This window comes from Canis aureus, chromosome 8 (genome assembly GCF_053574225.1).
Source record: "Canis aureus isolate CA01 chromosome 8, VMU_Caureus_v.1.0, whole genome shotgun sequence".
NCBI classification, from domain to species: domain Eukaryota; kingdom Metazoa; phylum Chordata; class Mammalia; order Carnivora; family Canidae; genus Canis; species Canis aureus.
Window position 1 is genome coordinate 61652181 of NC_135618.1, and position 19466 is coordinate 61671646.

At 51.4% G+C, this 19466-nt stretch overlaps 1 protein-coding gene across 6 annotated transcripts in view; it reads right to left on the bottom strand.

Moving 5' to 3' along the window:
• The window catches only part of PRKAR1B (protein kinase cAMP-dependent type I regulatory subunit beta), a 112933-nt gene that overhangs the window by 81188 nt on the left and 12279 nt on the right, over nt 1-19466 (bottom strand). For all 6 annotated transcript variants that reach the window (XM_077907472.1, XM_077907469.1, XM_077907468.1 and 3 more), the window contains exons 3-4: nt 7731-7889; nt 5409-5500 (exon numbers count right to left, since the gene is read on the bottom strand). In XM_077907472.1, the coding sequence (XP_077763598.1) occupies nt 5409-5500; nt 7731-7889 (251 nt within the window). The remainder of the gene's footprint in view (nt 1-5408; nt 5501-7730; nt 7890-19466) is intronic.

Genomic DNA, 19466 nt, shown 5'->3' on the forward strand with positions numbered 1-19466 from the left:
AGGGTGAGATGCCCTCACCCACCCGTCTGGCAGCTTCAGTAATGAGGCCCCAACCGAGGGCCCAAAGCACAGCGCTGCTTGGACTGCCTGCACCAAATGTACACAGTGCCTCCTCATTATCAACCTTCCTGACTCCCAGGGGCACAGCGATGCTCGTCTCCAGGCACCCTAATCGGAGCAACCTGGGAAGGGACCCAACTGAACCCAAGAGCTCCCCCCTCCCTCCCTCGGGTCTGGGATGCACCCTCAGGGCCAAGGCACGATTCTCAGCACATCTCAGGGCTCTGGAGTACCCTGCAGGCTGCCTTCTGAGGCTCCTTGGGTGCCTGAGCAGAGAGTCACTTCCCCCACCAGCCTCAGGAAGGACAGAAGACCTGCATTTGCTTACAGTAGCTGATGCCAAGGACCCAGACCCTCACCTGGAGTTACTCGGCACAGCAGTGGGGCTGTGGAGCAGCATGAAGACACCTGCCCCAGCCCCAGCTAGGATGCCCACTGTGACCTGGAGCAAGGGACAAAGGGGAAGAGCCCTTCCTTCACTGGGCCTTGAAACCTTCTTCTGTACACTGATGTTGGGGGATGAGTCACCTCCCACAGTCCTTTCTGCTGTGTCCCGAGGCCCAGAGCAGCCAGCTTACCTACTGAGGCCCAAGACAGAGCAGAGAATGATCCTGTGGAGTGGCCTCAGACTAAGGACTAAGAGGGAAGGAGGCCAGGATGTGGGGTTCATGTGGATGCTGGGCCTGCATCAGAGGACAAAGCAGTGTCCATGGAGATGCCCACTGGCATAGCCTGCCCTCCACACCGCCAAAGGGCTGCCAGAAAGAGGATGATGATGATGATGACTATGATGGTGAGGAGGGGGAGGATGATGGCGGTGATGACAGTGATGATGATGAAGGTTGATGATGGTGATGATGGTTGTGATGATGGTGGTGATGGTGATGCTGGTGGTGATGATGATGGTGATGGTAATGATGGTGATAGTGACCATGATGGTGGTGATAGTGACGATGATGATAATGATGATGGTAATAGTGAGGATGGTGATGATGGTGATAGTGGTGATGGTGATGATGATGGTGGTGATGATGGGGACGATGATGGTGATGGTGATGATGGTGGTGATCTTGATGGTGATCATGATGGTCGTGATAGCAATAATGGTGATGATGGTGATGATGTTGATGGATGATGGTTGTGATGGAAGATGGTAGTGATGATGTTGATAATGATGAAGGTGACGATGGAGATGATGATGGGGATGGTGGGAATGGGGATAATGATATACCTATAAACATTACCACATTCTATCTTTACTGCAACCCTCAAAGTAGATTTTATTCCTCTGATTTGACACTTGAAGAAACTGAGTCCCAAAGGATGTAATTACATAACTTAATGATATGATTCAACTGTATCCTTCCAAAAGATATTTTAACACACATACAATTCTGTAACACACGTATATGTATGTGCATGTGTAAGTGTGCACTGTGTGTATAGGCATGTATGTGTGTGACCATGTACATATATGCACTGTATGTGTGTGAGTGTGCCTGTGTCTGTACATGGATGCATATATATATGCATGTGTGTGCATATGTGCATTGGTATGTGTGTTTGGGTGTGCATGTGTTTAACGCATCTCTGGCCTGGTGCAGTGTGTTCAGGGGTGTCCTGCTCTTTCCTGTCGCATCCCAGACTTGTGAGGCCAGAGCCCCGTCCCTGCAGTCCCAGTTCACCCCAGGACACCTGGGGGCCTCCCGACAACCATGCCTGGATCACCCACTCTCCCGTATTCCCTCCACTTGCAGGTGCATCTGACCTACTGTGGGAGTGGGGGAGGCAGAGCACAGGCTCTGAGGCCCCAGAGACTCATGCCAGAACCCTGGCTTTGCTGTGACAAGTGCTGTGGCCTCGGGCAGAAGACAGGGAGGGAAATGGGCCAGAGAAAGCCTCTGGTAACTGCCACCTGGAAGTGCCACTGTTCCAGGAGAAAGAGCTCAGCAGTTTGCAGGGTGAGCAGCCTTCCCCACAGCATGCATGTTGCTGTGTTGCATTCATTACCTTCTTCTGAACAAAGGAGCCTAACAAAGCCCTCACCTCTTAACTCGCCAAAGCACTTCCACAGAAACTGAAGGAGAGATGCCATCCTAACCTGATAAGGGCAAGACCACCCACCTGCTACCCCAGGGTCACCTGTCTCACACCTGAGCTTGGCAGGAGGGGCTTTAAACACAGAGGCGGGCTCACCCCACAAATGCATTTGCTTGCAGAGGAGTGTTGTTTCCTCCACCTACACAGGAGGCAGCTCTGGGTCGAGGCGTGCCAGGAAAGAATGTGCCCCAAACCACAGCCCAAGCTGCTGAGTCCAGCTTCTACTAAACCGGAAAAAGCAAAGAATTTGGATGCCATGCAGGGGACATCAAGTCAAAGGTCAAGAGACAACGTCTCCGGCCCGCTGTCTCTGCAGCCCACTTCCTGAACCATCGGCCTGTTTCTTTAGAGGCTGGAGCCAGAAAAAGGAGCCCTGGAGGGTTTCAATATGGAAAGTGAGTTTTCCTGAGGGCAGAACAAGGACCTGAAGAGCAGACACATACCCCCTACATGATCGCGCCCTTCCCCAGCCAGCCTCGCCAAGAGCAATTTTCAATCCAACCATCTGCTTCCTGAACTTCTTGTCCACCTGGCTCCTGGATCCAGAAAAGTCCGAGGCGGTGGGAACCATGTGATTCTGGAAACTTGGGGCCAAGGGCACAGGACCCCAACACAAACACTTCCTGGACACGCGCAGCTGGGACAACCAGAGCCAGCACGTACGTCAGCTCACCCTCGGGCCACATTGGCCCAGGACCAGGAGCTTTACTGAACCAGCCGCTACTCAGGAGCTGGGAAGGGGCCACAAGAGGGTGTGAAGGACATGGCTCAAACACAGCTGCCCCAGCTCAAATGCAGCTGCCCTATACAAGGGGAAGCTGGAAGCTCAGAGGGGCCAGAAGGGAAGCTGAATCTGTTGCCTCCTCAGAAAGGAGGGGTGATCTGCCACAAAAGCCATTCCTAGGTGTGCACCCCAAAGGCTCAGACACCCGTGTTCATGGGAATGTTTTGACAACAACCAAAAGGTGGGAGCATTCCCAGTGTCCCTCAACCAGTAAGTAGATAAACACGTTGTATGGGCATACCCCCACAACAGAGACCCCGCTCCTCCAAAAGGAGGGAATCACTGCCATAACATGGGTACACCCTGAGGATACCACGTGCAGAGACATATGCCACACATAGGAGGATGGACACTACATGACTCCATTCTGGAGGTTTGTCTGTACACGTGCACTTAGTGGTAGACAGGGGTGCCATCCCGTTCCCAGTCTCCTTTCCCCAAGCACAGTGTACCTGCAGCCAGGTTAGGGGAGCAGTTCTGACCCTCACACATCTGTGGCAGCAACACAGGATGGCTCTGGACCATGACCTGAGGAGCCCAGGCCTTGGTGAACACAAGCCCCCACCGGTCACTCGCTCTGCTGATCTTGGCCACATCCATCAGAATTCAGGCTCTGAAGAAGGGTGTGGCTGCTGAGCCTGACGCTCTGGGGTTATGATGGTTGGTTAGCCTCTCATGTGGCTCTGGCAACAGGAGGTGAAGACCCCCATGTGAATCCCGGGACAGTCCAGAGATTCCAGCTTTGGCCACACACAAGCACTGTTCTGTGCCCTATAATGCCAGCACAGCATGGTGTTGCTCTTACTCTGGGAATGCGTGAGCAAGAAGTAGTTCACATGGATCATCATCATTGTCATTGCCATAAATAAAAATGATGACGAGCCTATGCAAACACACCAAGTTCTGGTCCTGTGGCTGTTCTTGGAAGAGCTTAATGCAGACCAGACCAGGAGACTGAGGTCCAGGGAACAAAACTCATCTTCCAAGTGAGTAGCTAGCTTTTAGGGGACTGGTCAAAACACTGCACCCCAGGACTCTCTCCCTGTACTCAGGGTAGGGCTTGACCCAGGTGAGTGGCCCACCTTCTGGTCCCCAGGACCTGCTGCGTATAGGTACACATGCTGGGCCGGCTCCAAGATCAAAGTCCACCCTGCATCCTGGGAAGCCATGTGTCCATCGTGTCTTATCTACCCAGGGGGGCACCCCCTCCCCCAATCTGGCACCAAAGTGCAAGTTAGCAGGATTCCAATGGACTCAGGCATGGTCCATAGCCGTCTCTTCCCTGAGGACCAAAACTAGATGAAGAATGGAGAGAGGTCTATGTGGCTGCTGTGGGGAACATCCGACCTCCTGCCTGAAGGTGAGGAGTCAGTCCTCAGAAAGGTAACTGCAGAGGGACCTAGGGACAAGCCAGGGTCCTGGGGCTGTCTCCAGACAGTTCACCTTTCACTCTGGACTCCTGGCACCTTTTAAATTTCAATCCATGTGAATGCACCATCTAGTCAGAAGCCAGGTCTAAATTTGGACTGATGTTTATATTCAAGTTAGTAAAGATACAACTCCTGAATCATGTGGTCCCACCTGGTGACGGTGGCCATAACCACCAGGTGGACACCCCTGTCATGAGGACTGAGAACAGTGGAAGCATATCGTCTCCAGTTCTGGAGCCCAGGAGCCCAGAATCAGCACCAGCAGACAAGAAAGAGACAGACAAGGACCAAAAATGAGCACACCAGACAGCCATGGTTGTCGAAATGCTGTTTACCATGAAAAAATGCAAGCAGTCCAAGAGGGAAATAAGGGTTTTATGACAACTCTACAGAAACTGATGCTACAAACCACCAAAATCCTTCCTGACAGAAGGACATCCATGGCCCAGTCACTGTGATAAAGTGTGTAGAATGCGATCCCATAGTGTGACACAGAATTAGCATATGCACATAAACCCATAAACACTGCCTCAAAATGGTCCCAGTGATTTTCTCCAGGTGTCTGATTTTCCCAATTATTTGCAGGATTTCAATTCCCAAAGCATGGCACCTGAGGCCCTCACAGCTGCCAAGTGCCCCTCCCTGGAAAGACCCGACCCCACAGCCACTCCTGAGGCCCTTCTGGGCTATGTGACCTGACATCACTGCCTGGCTCCGTCACCGGAGTCCTGCATTCCATCCCCGCAAGGCAGATCCTTGCATGTAGAACATGCTAGAAAACTAGGCCCCCAGTAGTCAGGGCAAAGGAGGCCCATGGTGTCTGTCAATGACAAGGTCACAAGGATGCCTCAGATCCTGACCTGGTATCGGGGAGGACAACCAGGTGCACACAGCACATCATTTCTGGAAGTTGGTCATGCTCTGCAAGCACAAGCCTCCAAAAGCTGCAGCACATACATGTCCCCCATGGCCAGCATCCTGTGAGGCCTGGGCAGGGGTGTGGATCCCAGCCCTATCCCCTCCCGGGTTCCTACCTTCTCTCGTTGTCATCCAGGTGAGCAAACAGCACGTTCTTGGAGATGGCTTTGGCAAGCGCCGTCATGGTCTTGTAGTCCTTGGGGATGACCTGCAGGGGAAGCCAGCCAAAGTCAGACTTGCAAGAGTCCCCAAAGGTCCAAACTTGGGGTTTGGCCCCTCCTAGCACCTGCTGGACCCCAGGAAACTGTGACATGGCCTGAAATGTGCCCTACCTTCAACATGTTTCCAGGTGACCACAAGGACAGACAACATTAAATCTCACATCACAATCATTTCAACAAAATGAAAGAAAGGAAAGGCAAGGAACGAGAGTGACCTGACAGGTGGCTTAAGTGCCATGTAGGATTGGGGTGGTACTTAACCTCAGGGACCCCTAGACGCAGCTACACCACCTCTGGTCCCCAGCAGTATCATTTCTTTTGTTAATTTCTGTATTTTACTGGTTTTGTTTTTAAGGGAATAAAATACTCCAGTAAATATCTGAAAACTGTGAAACACACACAAAAGAGAGAAAACCTGAGCCATGTTTGGAGCCACATTCAAGGCTGATGTTCACCCTTCGAGGTGGTGACGGGAGCCTGGTGAGCATGAGCTCCAGACCCTGCCACTGACTGGGTATCAACACGGTGTTGGCCCCAGCAGACCTGCCAGGGGGAGCTTTCAGAAGCCCGTGCCCGGAGAATCAGCCACCAAACAGCCAAAAGCACCTGCATCTCAAGTTACGAGTATCTCAAACACCAAGATTTCTCCTTGAAATAAAAGTGGTAGGAGGGCTATTTGGGCCATAAGGTGGTCCCCTCATCCCAGTGCTCAGCTGCCAGAAATGTCTGCCAGACTGGGGGTGGCATCAGGCCCCAGCCTGTGTGTGTGTTAGTTTAGTACCATGGCTTGTACCCAGGGATCTTTGGGGGACAAGGCTGAGGCCATAAAGGGCCACTCCACTTCTAACAGGCTTTTGTTAAAAATTTGCCTTTTATTTTAGAATAGTTTAGATTCACAGAAAAGTTGCCAAAGGAGGTGCCCATAGCCTCCCCCCAACATCCCCCATGGCTAACACATGACATCACAGCCATGGAAGCAGCCATGGCGCTCTGTGGGCAGCATGTCTTGGTTCTGTCCCGGGAGCTCACACTGGCCCTGGATCCCACACGGGTCACATTCAGTGATGGTGCCTGGAGCCCTACACTCTGGACAGTCTCCCAGGACCCCAACAGTTTGATGGCCTGGGCAGGTCTGAGGGGTGCTGGTCAGTTACTCTGCAGAATGCCCATAAATTTGGGTTTTCTGGGATCTCCTTGAGGTTATGTGGGGTTCTGGGTGAGGAAGATAACAGAAGTGAGGTGCCCTGGTGGGTTTTAAACGGTGGTTTATATCCTCTGATTATGAAAGTATTGAGTGCTAGGGGCGGGGAGCAGGTGTCAGTGTGTAATGGGGTCAGAGTCTCATGTGGGGCCTGGAACATCCTGGAGATGGACGGGGAATGGTGCACAGCAGCGCAAGTATCCTCAATGCCCCTGAACTGTGCACAGAAACATGGTCGAAGTGATGCACGGACAGGCTGTCCCTAGACCCATGTGTTGAAGCCCTGCCCCACAGTGTGTGGTGTCTGGAGGCAGCACTAATGCCCCATAGGAAGACAGCGCCCCATAGGAAGAGACACAGAGAGCCCGCACTCTGGCTCTCCTTCCCACCAGAGGACCCAAAAGGCAGCACCACTCTCACTGGGAACCAGCCCCCAGAACTCAAGAGAATGAATGTGTTACAGCCAGACTCACAGAGATGGTAAATTGTGTGTTATGCATATTTTGCCTAATTAATTTTTTAAGAGGTCAAAAACTAAAAATACCAGGTATAGAGGATATCAAGGCACAAGATGGAAGTGACAGGCCCCACGTCCAAGGGCCGGTGGGAGGCCAGGCTTGCACACCGATGGGCGCAGGGACATCATGTGGGCTCTCACGCTCCAGAGTGCGTCCTGATGCAGGTGTGCCTGCTTGGATGTAGCAGCGGCAGCAGGCTGGGTGCCAACCCCGGGGAAGGGGCATGGAGGAGGGACTTCCCACTGGGCGGCTCTGAGGCCAGGCTCTAGTCTCCAGGGCCAGAAGGCCAGGAGGATAGGGACCACACGGTCTGGACGCTGGTTCCTCCACCCACACCCCATGAGCTGGGTGTCCTGTCTCTTCCCTGATTCTGTGGGTCAGGAAACCACACACAAGAGCCCATGGGCAGTGACCATGACAATGGTGTTGCCACCACCCAGCCCCTTTTGGACCAGAAGGGAGAGCAGCCAGGAGCAGGGACCCTGGAGATGAGCCCACCTTCCTCACATAGGATACAGCATCCTCCTCCGTGTACACCTCGGCACTCACGCCCCCTCGGCGACGGCGAGCTTTCACCACGGGGTTTGGCGGGGTTGGGGAGACCTCCTCATCGTGTGAGTCTGACTTCTGCTGCGACTGAATCTGTCTGTTTTCTTCCTGTGGGGCGAAGACAGAGGGAGGGCTGAGAACAGCACCCTGCCCGACCCCCCTCCTGCAGGCCTGGCGGAGACCCCCACTCAAAGGCACCTCCAACTCCACCTCCCCTCACTCACCTAGCCCCATGGGACACAGAGAGCAGGTGCAGAAGGTCTCTGCCCACCCTCACCACGAGTGACACTGCGTGTTCTAGGTGCCTGAGGTCTGAGGTCCCCCCAGGTACTCACCCCACGAGGGCATCTGCTCCACTCACCGGCATCCCCCCATGTCCCTCAGAGTAGACATGCAGGAAATGGTAGGTGGATACATAAACAGAAAGCAAACCTCTGTTGCTGTCTTCCTTCTCTTTGTTATTTAATTGCTTTAATAACTGTGTGCGTGCAGAGGGCACAAGATTCTAAAAGCTAGAAGGAACACGCACTGTGCCCTGACAAGCAGGGCCCCCCACAACCGACCCCCAGCTGCCACATCCCCACATTGCAACAGCAACCTCATGACCAGCTAGGCCACCACAGGAAGCAGCACAGGGTGGCGGGGGGGGGGGGGGGTCCTTGGCAAACAGACCTTTATCTGTCTTCCTGCATGCCTAGGGCAAGGCCTCTGTCCCCCTCATCTGAGAGGACCACCTTCCCCAAATACCCACACCTGGCAGTCACCTGGAAAAAAAATGTGAAGTGAGGAAACAGAGGCCCACCCACAGCTCCTCCCAGGATTCTCTCTGCCCCACCTTCCAAAGCACCCCTTCCTGCTCCACCAGCAACACTTAGTTCAAGCTTCCCAAGTGCCTGTGAACCCCAAGAGAAGTATGAAGCTATATCCTAATTCATACTATTGTGTAAATTACTTCTGGAGGCAATTCTTCCCCCAAGTACTTTCTGAAGAAGATACCTTAAAAGACCCCAGAGGGGACTTTGAGGTTCAAATGAGAGGTGGGACATCCCCACACAGAACCTACAGGAAAACGAAAATCAAGAAATCATTGGATCCCCCTGCCAAAAACCAATGAATGTAGTTCACTCATTCAAGGGCAGGCAGCCAGTCACATCCCAGGCACTGGTGTTGACATTCTTCTTTTTCCTCTTAAAAATACATTTCTTCCATTTAAAAACAATCAAAGAAGACAAAGCTAACCAAAACTTCCATGTGACCTGTGTCAGTTCTGTGGCATGTAAAGTGGCCCTTGCACCCCAAGCAGGAACAGGCCAGCAGTGTGGCCTACAGAACATGCTCCAAACTGGCTGCTGCCTTGGTCTAAAACCATGTCCATGGCCACTCAGCTGCACCACTACCTCCTCTACAGTTACACACAAGGCTTCTTTTGGTGAATTTAAGGCCGTTAGCAGCCCTGTGGGTCTCCCACGGCCTCCAAGCCAGGCTCCACACGAGGGATTCCCCCTGCGCCTGGAGGCTCACAGGTGCATCACCTGCAGCCTCAACTCAGAGAAGGAGATGCAGAAGCGCAGGCTCCCTGGCAAGTGCAATCCTGCCCCTCTGGGGAGAGCAGGTAAGACGGGGAAGAGGGGAAAGAGAGAGAAAAAAAGATAAACCAGCAGAGCACCAGCAGTTTGGAGCATCTGAGAGACACATGTGCCCAGTGGGGAGGACACCACACTGGGAATGCTCCTTGCTGAGTGCACTGTGTAACCCTGAGTAAATAACTTCACCTCTCTGTGCCTCCATTGTTTAATGCAATTTCATGCAGCTGTTTAAAAACATCTTTACGGAACTTCCAAAACAAAAGATGGCAGATGGATGGCATGCATTTGTCTCCTCCCTCCACTAAATAATGGTAAAATAAAAACCCAAGTGGATGTAAATCCACACGATGAAGACAATGGGGCCAAAGCCTCAAGAGGGTCCATGAGTCTCTGGAAAACGGACAGCAAGTCACTCAGGCAGAGCAAGCCACACCAAGAGTGTGCGGTGGCCTCCGGATCCAAGGGGGACCACTGAGTCATCCTGGAGCCAGACACTGGGGCCTGGCACCTACCCAGGAGGGTGCACACAGGTGGGCTTGCTACCACAGCCCCTTCCAACCCTCTAATGTGGAAACCTGCAAACTTCTATACAGAAGTAGAAGAAAGATATAGCAAATTGCCAGAAGGCCCATCACGCATATTCCACAACTATCAAAATAGGGCACAACGATTTCATCCCCCCTCCACCCACTTTACACACACACATACATATAATATATATACATCTATAACACACATACATATATAAAACACGCTTATATAATACATGTATAATATATGCATGTATGCACACATACCTAACACATGTATATAACACAAGCGTGTATACTGTACATGCCCATATATATACACATACACAACATGCATATATATAAAATACTTATGTAATGCATCCACAATACACACATGTATGCGTGCATATGTAACATATACCCAACAAACACCTGCACACATGTATATAACACATATGCATATACCATACACACATGTGCATATATACACACATATACATATGTACATCTACATAGTACACACATGTAATGCATATACATACACAATACACATATAACACAGATAAAATACATACATCCCCATATATAATATATACAATATGCACACATATAATAGCACATACACAACACATACACATACAGAGACACATACACACAATGTATATGCACACACACTACATACACTACACATACATAATACATATATGAACACAATACACACACACACAGAGGAGGTTGAAGCAAATCTCGGATAGTATGTAATTTCATTTAAATACTCCAGTATAGGGGATCCCTGGGTGACTCAGCAGTTTGGCACCTGCCTTGGTTCAGGACGTGATCGTGGAGTCCCGGGATGGAGTCCCATGTCGGGCTCCCGGCATGGAGCCTGCTTCTCCCTCCTCCTGTGTCTCTGCCTCTCTCTCTCTCTCTCTCTCTCTCTCTCATAAATAAATAAATAAATAAATAAATAAATAAATAAATAAATAAATAAATCTTTAAAAAAAGAAAAAAAAAATACTCCAGTATAGGAACACCTGGGTGGCTCAGTGGTTGAGTGCTACCTTCTGCTTAGGTAGTGATCCTGGGGTCCTGGGATCAAGTCCCACATCAGGCTCCCCACAGGGAGCCTGCTTCTCCCTCTGCCTGTGTCTCTGCCTCTCTCTGTGTGTCTCTCATGAATAAATAAATAAAATCTTTTAAAAATAAATAAATACTCTAGTATGTATCTCCTAAAATATGATCTTTAAAAACAACCACAATATCCATTATCATCCTTCATGTGATCAAACAGCAGTCAATGCTGAAACTCCTCTGATTCTCCCTATTTCTTAGGGACTAACCCTTCTACACAAACTGGAGGAATGTAGAGAACAGGTAAAACAGAGAACCCCTGGGAGAGAACACGGCCCTGGAGAGACTTGGACGCATACTCCATTCACAAAACATGAGCAAGGAGTCCAGGACATGGAAGTCTCCCTTAGAAAGGAGGCCGCTCAAGTTAAATTCATGTGGTTTGTACTTGATGAAAATACAACTTCTACATACGAATTATGAATTACTTTTTAAAGGTAACACTACAGGGCAGCCCGGGTGGCTCAGCGGTTTAGCACCACCTTCAGTCCAGGGCGTGATCCTGGGGACCTGGGATCGAGTCCCATGTCGGGTTCCCTGCTTGGAGCCTGCTTCTCCCTCTGCCTGTGTCTCTGCCTCTCTCTCTGTGTGTCTCTCATTAATAAATAATAAAATCTTTAAAAAAATAAAGGTAACACGACATATGTGACAAAGGGAACACGTGACAATAGGAACACAAATCATGGAAATATCTCAAAAGGGGGAAAAAAGATATTTCCAAGTGTCCAGGGACAAAGGCATCCCAAAGCCTGTTGACACCAAGGAGCAGCCACCAGCGTGGCAGGGTGGGCTCTGCAGGGCCCTGATATTGACATCTGCAGAGCTGGGCCTGCGCTCCTGGACAGACAGACTTTCAACAGCTGCATGCCCAGATCGCCTGCCATTCACACTTGTGGGGCTAACAAAGGCATTTTTCAAATGTATTAGTTTTCGGTTTTTAGAATAGACCCATAGACAAAATTTTTTTTAAAATCTAGATGGCATTGATACAAAGAACACAAAATGAATAGTTCCGATGAGTGGCTCCACCAGTTGAGTGTCTGGCTCTTGATTTCGGCTCAGGTCATGGTCTCAGCGTACATGGTCTAGCCCCCCATTGGGCCCCTCGCTCAGTGGGGAGTCTGCTTGCCTCCCCCACCTCTTGTCCCTCCCCCCACTCGCACATGCACTCTCTCAAATAATTACATACTTTTTTTAAAAAAGGAAAGAAAAGTTCAGATGAGAAATGGGTAGCAAAATTTGGGAGGGGAAGCTAGCAGGTGGGCACGTCTTCCTCTTACAAAGTGGGGAAGCAGACGACACAGCTTATGGTGAGTGAAATTATAAATCAAGAAGTTAATGTGTCCTTTAAAATTTAGAATTTCAGAAGGGAAACAACTCAGGAACTAAAAATAGCGCAGGCATGGTGTCGGCCATGTAAATCGTCAGACACGTGCAGAGCACCCAACGGCTTCCAGCCTTGGACATGGCAAGCGTCCCCTCGTGGGTGCCGAGGGCACAGCCTGCCTGCATCGTGCCCTCCCAGCACTGGCTTCTCACACCGCACAGGCTCCTGAGTGCACCTGCTCCTCCCAACCCAGAAAGTGCTTCCCCACATCTCAGGGTGCACCCCCCACCCCCACCCCCAAAGGCTCCTCCCCTCGCGCCTCCTCAGCTGCCTGTGGTCCTGGCCCGCCCAGAACCTACACAGTGTGCTGATCTGTCCAGTTAAGGACTGCTTCCCTCCCAAAATATAACTTCTCTCACTGCTACATCTCCAGCAGCGACCTACCCATGGTCCATGCACCACAGATACTTATTAAATGAATGAATACCTTCTTTTCAAGTTAAAGAAATAATTGTAACTTTGAAAACCAGAGTAACCCAGAATGCAGACATGCAAACATTTCCTTTGTTTTCCTATTTGTATACCATCTGGGCTCTGTAACCAGCAAGGGGGTGAGGCAAGACTACAGGTGGAAGAGCCGGCAGAGAAAATCTCCACAACTCTCCCCACCTGGTACCTCTGTGCTAGTGCCACGCAAGTCAATCTGGAGGAACAATCTGTGTCACCATTACAAATACCACTCAAAAGGCCTAAATAAATGACAAATCCCAGACATGATGGCCCCGTGCACAGAGACGTGATGCCCACGGTGGAGTACAGCACAGCACCCACAGGACCCACCTCCCCATCCCTGACAGACCTCACTTAGGGCATCCAATAGGGTTCAGCCGTGAAATGACAAGAAACCTGGGACAAAACTGAGCGAGGCAGAGGCGGGCACCATCACAGCAGACATTCCTGGCCGCAGAGCAGGCAATGTGAGTCTCTGCTTTGCCAGCAGGATAGGCAGGGAAGCCATCGCTCCCCCGATGCTGCCCAGCGGCCCTATCTCCTGCCACCACCACCCTATCCAGGAAAGTCGGATGAGGCGCACGCAGGGCATTACCAACTGGGCCATCTCACCACCAGCTCTCCCACCCATATGCAGTCTTGCCAAGCACCCTGGATGGTGGGAGGCAAGTCTCCAGAGAACCACCCTGGGGCTCCCGAAGCCCAGGCCACGGAAACACCTCCCTGTGCCTGTTGCCATGACAATGGCCCTCTCATAATCTCTGAGAATGGCAGCAGCACCTCCTGGCACCAAGAATCACCTGTCATGTTCCTGCCCGTCGGGAGTCAGTGGGAGAGAGATTCCTACGTTGGCCCATGGGAAACACATTTTGGATTTTACAGGATGGTAGGAACCTGCTGCTGAGAGACCCACGTGTAAGTAAATCATCCCACGTGTCAATGATTGTTCCCGTGTAAGCCTCAAATCCTAACTATAAACGCCAGCTGTATCCTGAGGGACAGACTCTGGGCCTTCACTTTTAGAAATTATTAAAAATAAGAACAATACCAGCTGTACATGTCAGCTTATCTCAAACCCGAGACTTGCGGGTGGTAGGAAGGTAAAGCCCACATGGCAGTGCAGTCTGTGTCCAGCAATGTGGAGCCTCCCTGGCTACCTAGGAGGGGGACCAGCAGATGCCAGGGCCGCCCAGATGGCAGGTGCCATGGAGATCAGAGGTGTGGGCAGGACCTCTACCTGCCAGGAGTGCCATGCCTGCCCTCTCTGCAAAACTGAAGCCACGAGAAACTGGTCCAAGCAACAAGGGCAGTCATTTTAGCAAAAGTAAAGCCAGCAACATACGGTTAACAATTCCATGGTACATCTGCAAAGTCACACAACCACCACTCATATCTATTCTAAGACATTTTCACCCCCAGAGGAAGACCCTGTCCCTCTCAGCCCTGCACCCACCACCTACTCTGTCTCTGTGGTTCGCCCATTTGGGACACCTTTACATGAGCAGAATCATAGGCCACGTGGCCACTGGTGTCTGCCTTGTGGCCTGTGCATAGCGCTGTCCAGGTCAGCTGCATGGTGGTGGGTATCAGCACCCCATTCCTCCATGTGGCTGGGCTGCCCACCAGCTAGCAGACACTGGATGCCCCCCACCCCAGGGCTGCTGTGTGTGCCAGGCATGCAGGTGAGAGCTCCAGCACCCATCTCCTGTTCTCAGGACTACAACCATGAGTGGCATTGCTGGGTCACACTGGAGCCCACAGCTAACTGCTCCGGAACTGCCGAACCGTGTCCCACCAGCAGCGCCTGCCGAGCATTCCAGCCACCCCACATCCTTGCCATTTCCCCATGTTTGGATTGTTTTTCACGTGATTGATGTGCGCTGGGATTTGGACACACTGGCTTTGAGAAAACAATGGGATGCACGGATAGGGGTATGGCTCTCACAGAACCTAGGCTTTGGGCTAGGCAGACACACAACTCCCATGTGGATGCTCAGCCCCCCCAAGGGGTCCCACATAGACACCACCCAGAGGCCATGATGGCAACCTAGTGCCAGACAGCACACCATGGGGAGAGCCAAAAGAGGGACATGGCTTTCCCCACCTTACCGCCCACCCCTAGAGCCATCCTCGGTGAACTCCCACCCACGCTTCAAGGCCACCTCCAGCAAGAAGCCTTCCCATCACCTCCCTCCTCCTCTATTCACAAGTCTTAGAGTTCATACCACGCTGCAGCCATGCGATGTGCCGTCAGAGCCCACTAACACACTCATAAGACACAGTGCCACAGACGCTGGCGAGAAAGATGAATGACCTGAGTCGGGAGCGGGTTTGAACCCCATGCCCCTGAGTTACAGAGGCTGTCATGACCACAGGGCTCAGTGGCCAGCAGGCCAGCGGCACACCCTTTGGAGCCCAGGTGTTGGGGGTGCCATCTCCGTGGCCCCCTTGGGAGGCTCGGGTGTGGTGAGAGGGTTTCCAGTGGGAAGGATGGGGTTCTAGGACGCTCCAGTGAGGGGACAGAGCAGAAGAACCGGAAGAACCAAGGTCTGCAAGGTAGCCATGTCACAGCTGGGGCCATAGCTGGGGCCATGTCACAGCTGGGTTGCTTGGAGAGCCATCTGGCGGCAGCCCCGCACAAAAACTGGTGCACACGAGACTGGCCAGAAGCCACCCTCCTGAGGGAAGCGCACTGGGGGCCATGCTTTCCTGGGACCATGGGCATCACTATCCCGCCAGGGACCATGTTCCACACTTGGCACCAAAGGACCTAACAGGGCCGGATCCCAGGGCTTCAAAACACAAGGCCACTTGGGGGAGGCATCGGGCGGAAACGGGGAAACGATTCCCTCTAGATTCCAGGAAAACCTCTAATTTTCCGGAGCCCCCTTCCTGTCTCCTGTTCTCACGCTGATGAGCTGTCTGGGGCAGCAGGATGGTCAAGGGCACGGGGTCAGAAGAGTCTTCACAACAACAGTGTGGGAACAGCACTTCCAGAAATCTCCGCAGCCAGAATCTGCCCCAGGAATGCCAAACACAGCTCCAGGGACTGTCCTCGTCCTGCCCCTGGGTCCAAGTACTCCCTGGACTGTGAATGACGGTCATAGTCTTCTTCTGACCATGTTTTTCCGGCATGAGGGGTGAAATGCAGGCTTGCGGCCTGAGAGGGAAGATTCTCAGCCAGGGAGGGGTGCAGTGGAGGGAGAGTTTCTGGACCTGAGTTTCTGCTCCTGAGAGACACCCACATGCCTGAGACCCAGGATAGGTGGAAACCCCCCTCCACGTCCCACTCCCCATCTCGCCCTGTAGGAGGGCTCTTGGGCAGTTAGCCATGCCAGCCTGACCCCTCACCAGGCCCGGAACACCCCAGAGGAGGAGAGGCTGTTGCCTGGACTTCCTGTGGCTGCACACAGTCAGTGTTTCTGGGCCTCCCCCAAGGGGAGGCTGGCCCTCAATAACCTGTGTCCTCCAACCAAGTGGGTGCTGTGGTATTTGGAGATCCATGATGTTCAGGGCAGGGGTTGATGGTGCCAGTCCCCAGGGCAACCCCCTCTTGGGGCTGCAGCCTCTCAGAGCAGAAGTCGGGCCCAGGGCCAGTCATCCCTGCCAATGAAGCATGGAAAAGGAGGCCACGAGAGGACAAGAGACATGCCCAGGGATGCTCAACCTTCAGTGGCTGGGTGAGGAGAGAAACGTGCAGTTTCAATCATTTATTGAGCACCTCTATATACCAGGCTTCATACAGAGAGTGTTACGTAGAAAAGGCAAAGTTTTGTCATGAAGATTTCGATCTAACAGGAAAGACAGGTGAAGACAGAGCATGATAACAGCATGAACCGCAAAAGACAAGGTACAGGGCTGTGCAAGCACAGCGTGGGGTGTGGCAGGGGGGTAGTCAGAGAGGGCTTTCTGGAGGAGAGCTTAGCCTCCACCTCCCCAGGTGCCTTGCTCAGAAAAGATTCCAGTTTGCACCAACTCTTCTTCACATGGCCGCCTTCCCAGATGCCTACGTTATTCATCTTCAGAGTCACCTCTGCTCTTATCATCTGCTACCATCTCTTCCTCTTGTTTCATTAACTTCTGCCCAATCTTTATTATTCTCTGCATGCATTTACTTTGTTTGGCTCTGTCACTGGTTTCTGACTTCTCAGGCTACACACAGCGGTTCAATGGGCTCCCTCCAAAGTTCAGGGGGCAGATCTATTTGGAAATGGGGCCTTTGCAGACACAGGTTAAATGAGGTCTTCCTGGACACACAGCCGCAGGGCAGCTCTCACCCTGAAGACAGAGGCAGAGGCTAGGTGATGTGTGCATGAGTGTAGAGCTGGCAGTGACCTGAAAGCCAGGACGGAGGCCACAGCAGAGCCCGCAAAAAGACATGTCTCACTGAAGCCCTTACCTCAGCTCCTGGGCTCCGAGCTGTGGGGCAGTCGATTCCTGTGGCTTCCTGAGCTGTGATGATGAGCTCTAGCGCCGTCGGGAGACAGACACTCAGGAATTTCTGGTCTTTCTAGCAAAGTGATAATTTTCCCTCTAAGGACCGATTCTGCTGCAATCATAAGTTTTGATACGAGATGCTTTGTCACTCAGTTCTAGAGATTTCATAATGTTTTACTATAACAGTCCTCTTCAATAAATTATGCAGAAGCTCATTATTGGTTTCCAAACATATGAGGAGGCTGGCTTCCTCTTTTTTTTCTGGTTATCTCTTTATTAATGATAATAAAGTAACTTTATCAGATTATAGTCAAAGAATACAGTTTTTGAGTTAGAAAAATATTTAAACTCATCTGGGGATCCTTTTAAATAACCTGTCCCACATGTACTTGATTGTGAAGTCCTGATTTACACGTTTCCTGCATCTCCCTGCTACATGGCCTGATCACACCCTGACAAGACCCAGAATGAACACGGAGCAGACCAGGGCCTGGAGAGCCATGGTCCCGCCGCCTCGTGCAGCTGGGCATAGGGACATGGACACACCCAGCAGGGCACACACTGGGAACACCCTGCTTCTCAATGTGCTTGTCATCACGACCCAGTCCCTGGAACCACACGTGGCAAGCATTCAATAAGTATCTATGGGATAAATGTGTGAATAAATAAACCCTTTCTGGAAAATAGCCAGCATCACGGATCAGTGTTATGTCTGAGATGCCTAATTCTATTTCTTAAAATATATCCTAGGGAAGCAAAGAGAGGTATCAAAGAGATATCGGTACTAGAATGTTCTTTGCGCTGTTTAAAAATATTTTTAATCCAACTAGCAACAAGAAATTGCTTAAGTCTATTTAGAAACATCTGTATAACAGAATACCCTGCACCATGGAATCATTTTTTCAATAACATTTAGTGGTCACATAAATGATCATATAAAGTTTGGTTTAAAAAAAACAAAAGCCAGAGTCGAATCTCATATAGTTAGAGCATGAAACACAAGCCACAAACTAGGAGAAAATATTCACAAAACCCAAATCCAATAAAGGACTTGTGTCCAAAATGTACAAAAAAATCTCTTAAACTCAACAGGGAAACAGACAACCCAACCAGAAAAACAGGCAAAAGACCTGAACAGACATGTGCACACAGCAAACATGCACATGGGAAGATGCTCCACATCATGTGGCCTCAGGGAAATGCGGAGGAAAACAGCGAGGAGGCCACCGCACCTGCATTAGAAGGGCCACAGGCCAGAACACAGGCACCGCCAGATGCTGGTGGGAGACAGAGCAGTGGGGACCCTCTCCCGTGGTTGCTGGGAACACAGAATGGCACGGCCACCTCGGAAGAGGCTTGTGGCTTCTTACAGAACCAGCCATGCTCCTGCCGTGAGATCCAGCAGATGCGCTCCCCAAATGGGCCCCCAGGAGATGAAAACTCGGGTCCACATAAAACATGCACACGGATGTTTACGGCAGCTTTATCCACAGCTGCCCAAACTGGGAAGCGACCAGGATGCCCATGAGTAGGTGCTGGGTGTCCACACTGTGGTCAGTCCAGACAGTGGACTGTTACTCAAGTGCTAAAAACAGGTGAGCTCTGAAGCCACGGAAGACAAGGAGGAACTTGATACACGTGTTCCTATGTGACAGGAGGCTGTCTGCGCTGGCTCTGCACAGTGAGGTTCCAGTCATAGGACATTCCAGAAAAGACAGAACCATGGGGATGGGGACATATGGGTGGGTGGGTGCTAGGGATTGGGGGAGGGGTGATGGGGTGGCACATGGTGGATTTTTCAGGCAGTGAAACTCTTTTGTATAATATCATAACCAGACACGTGTCATTACACAAGTGTCCAAACCCAGAGAACCTGCAGACGGCCAGCAGTGGACTTCCGTTGAAACAGCCAGTGTGTGGCGCTGTTCATCTGCTGCAGGTGCATTAGAAGGCAGGACGGAGGTCCAGGGGCAGGTGGGGGGCAACGGGCAGGCAGAGCTCTGTAGGTCCTGCTCCATCCATCTGGAAACCTCAAACTTCTCTGAAAGAGGCAGCTATCGTCATAGAGCCTATAACCTAGGTTATAGGCTCTATGATGTGCATGGGAGGAAGAGCTAAAGCAGCTCAGGAAAACACACCTCCGAGGAAATGTTAGGAGCTGCAAGACGCCCTCAACAGACCT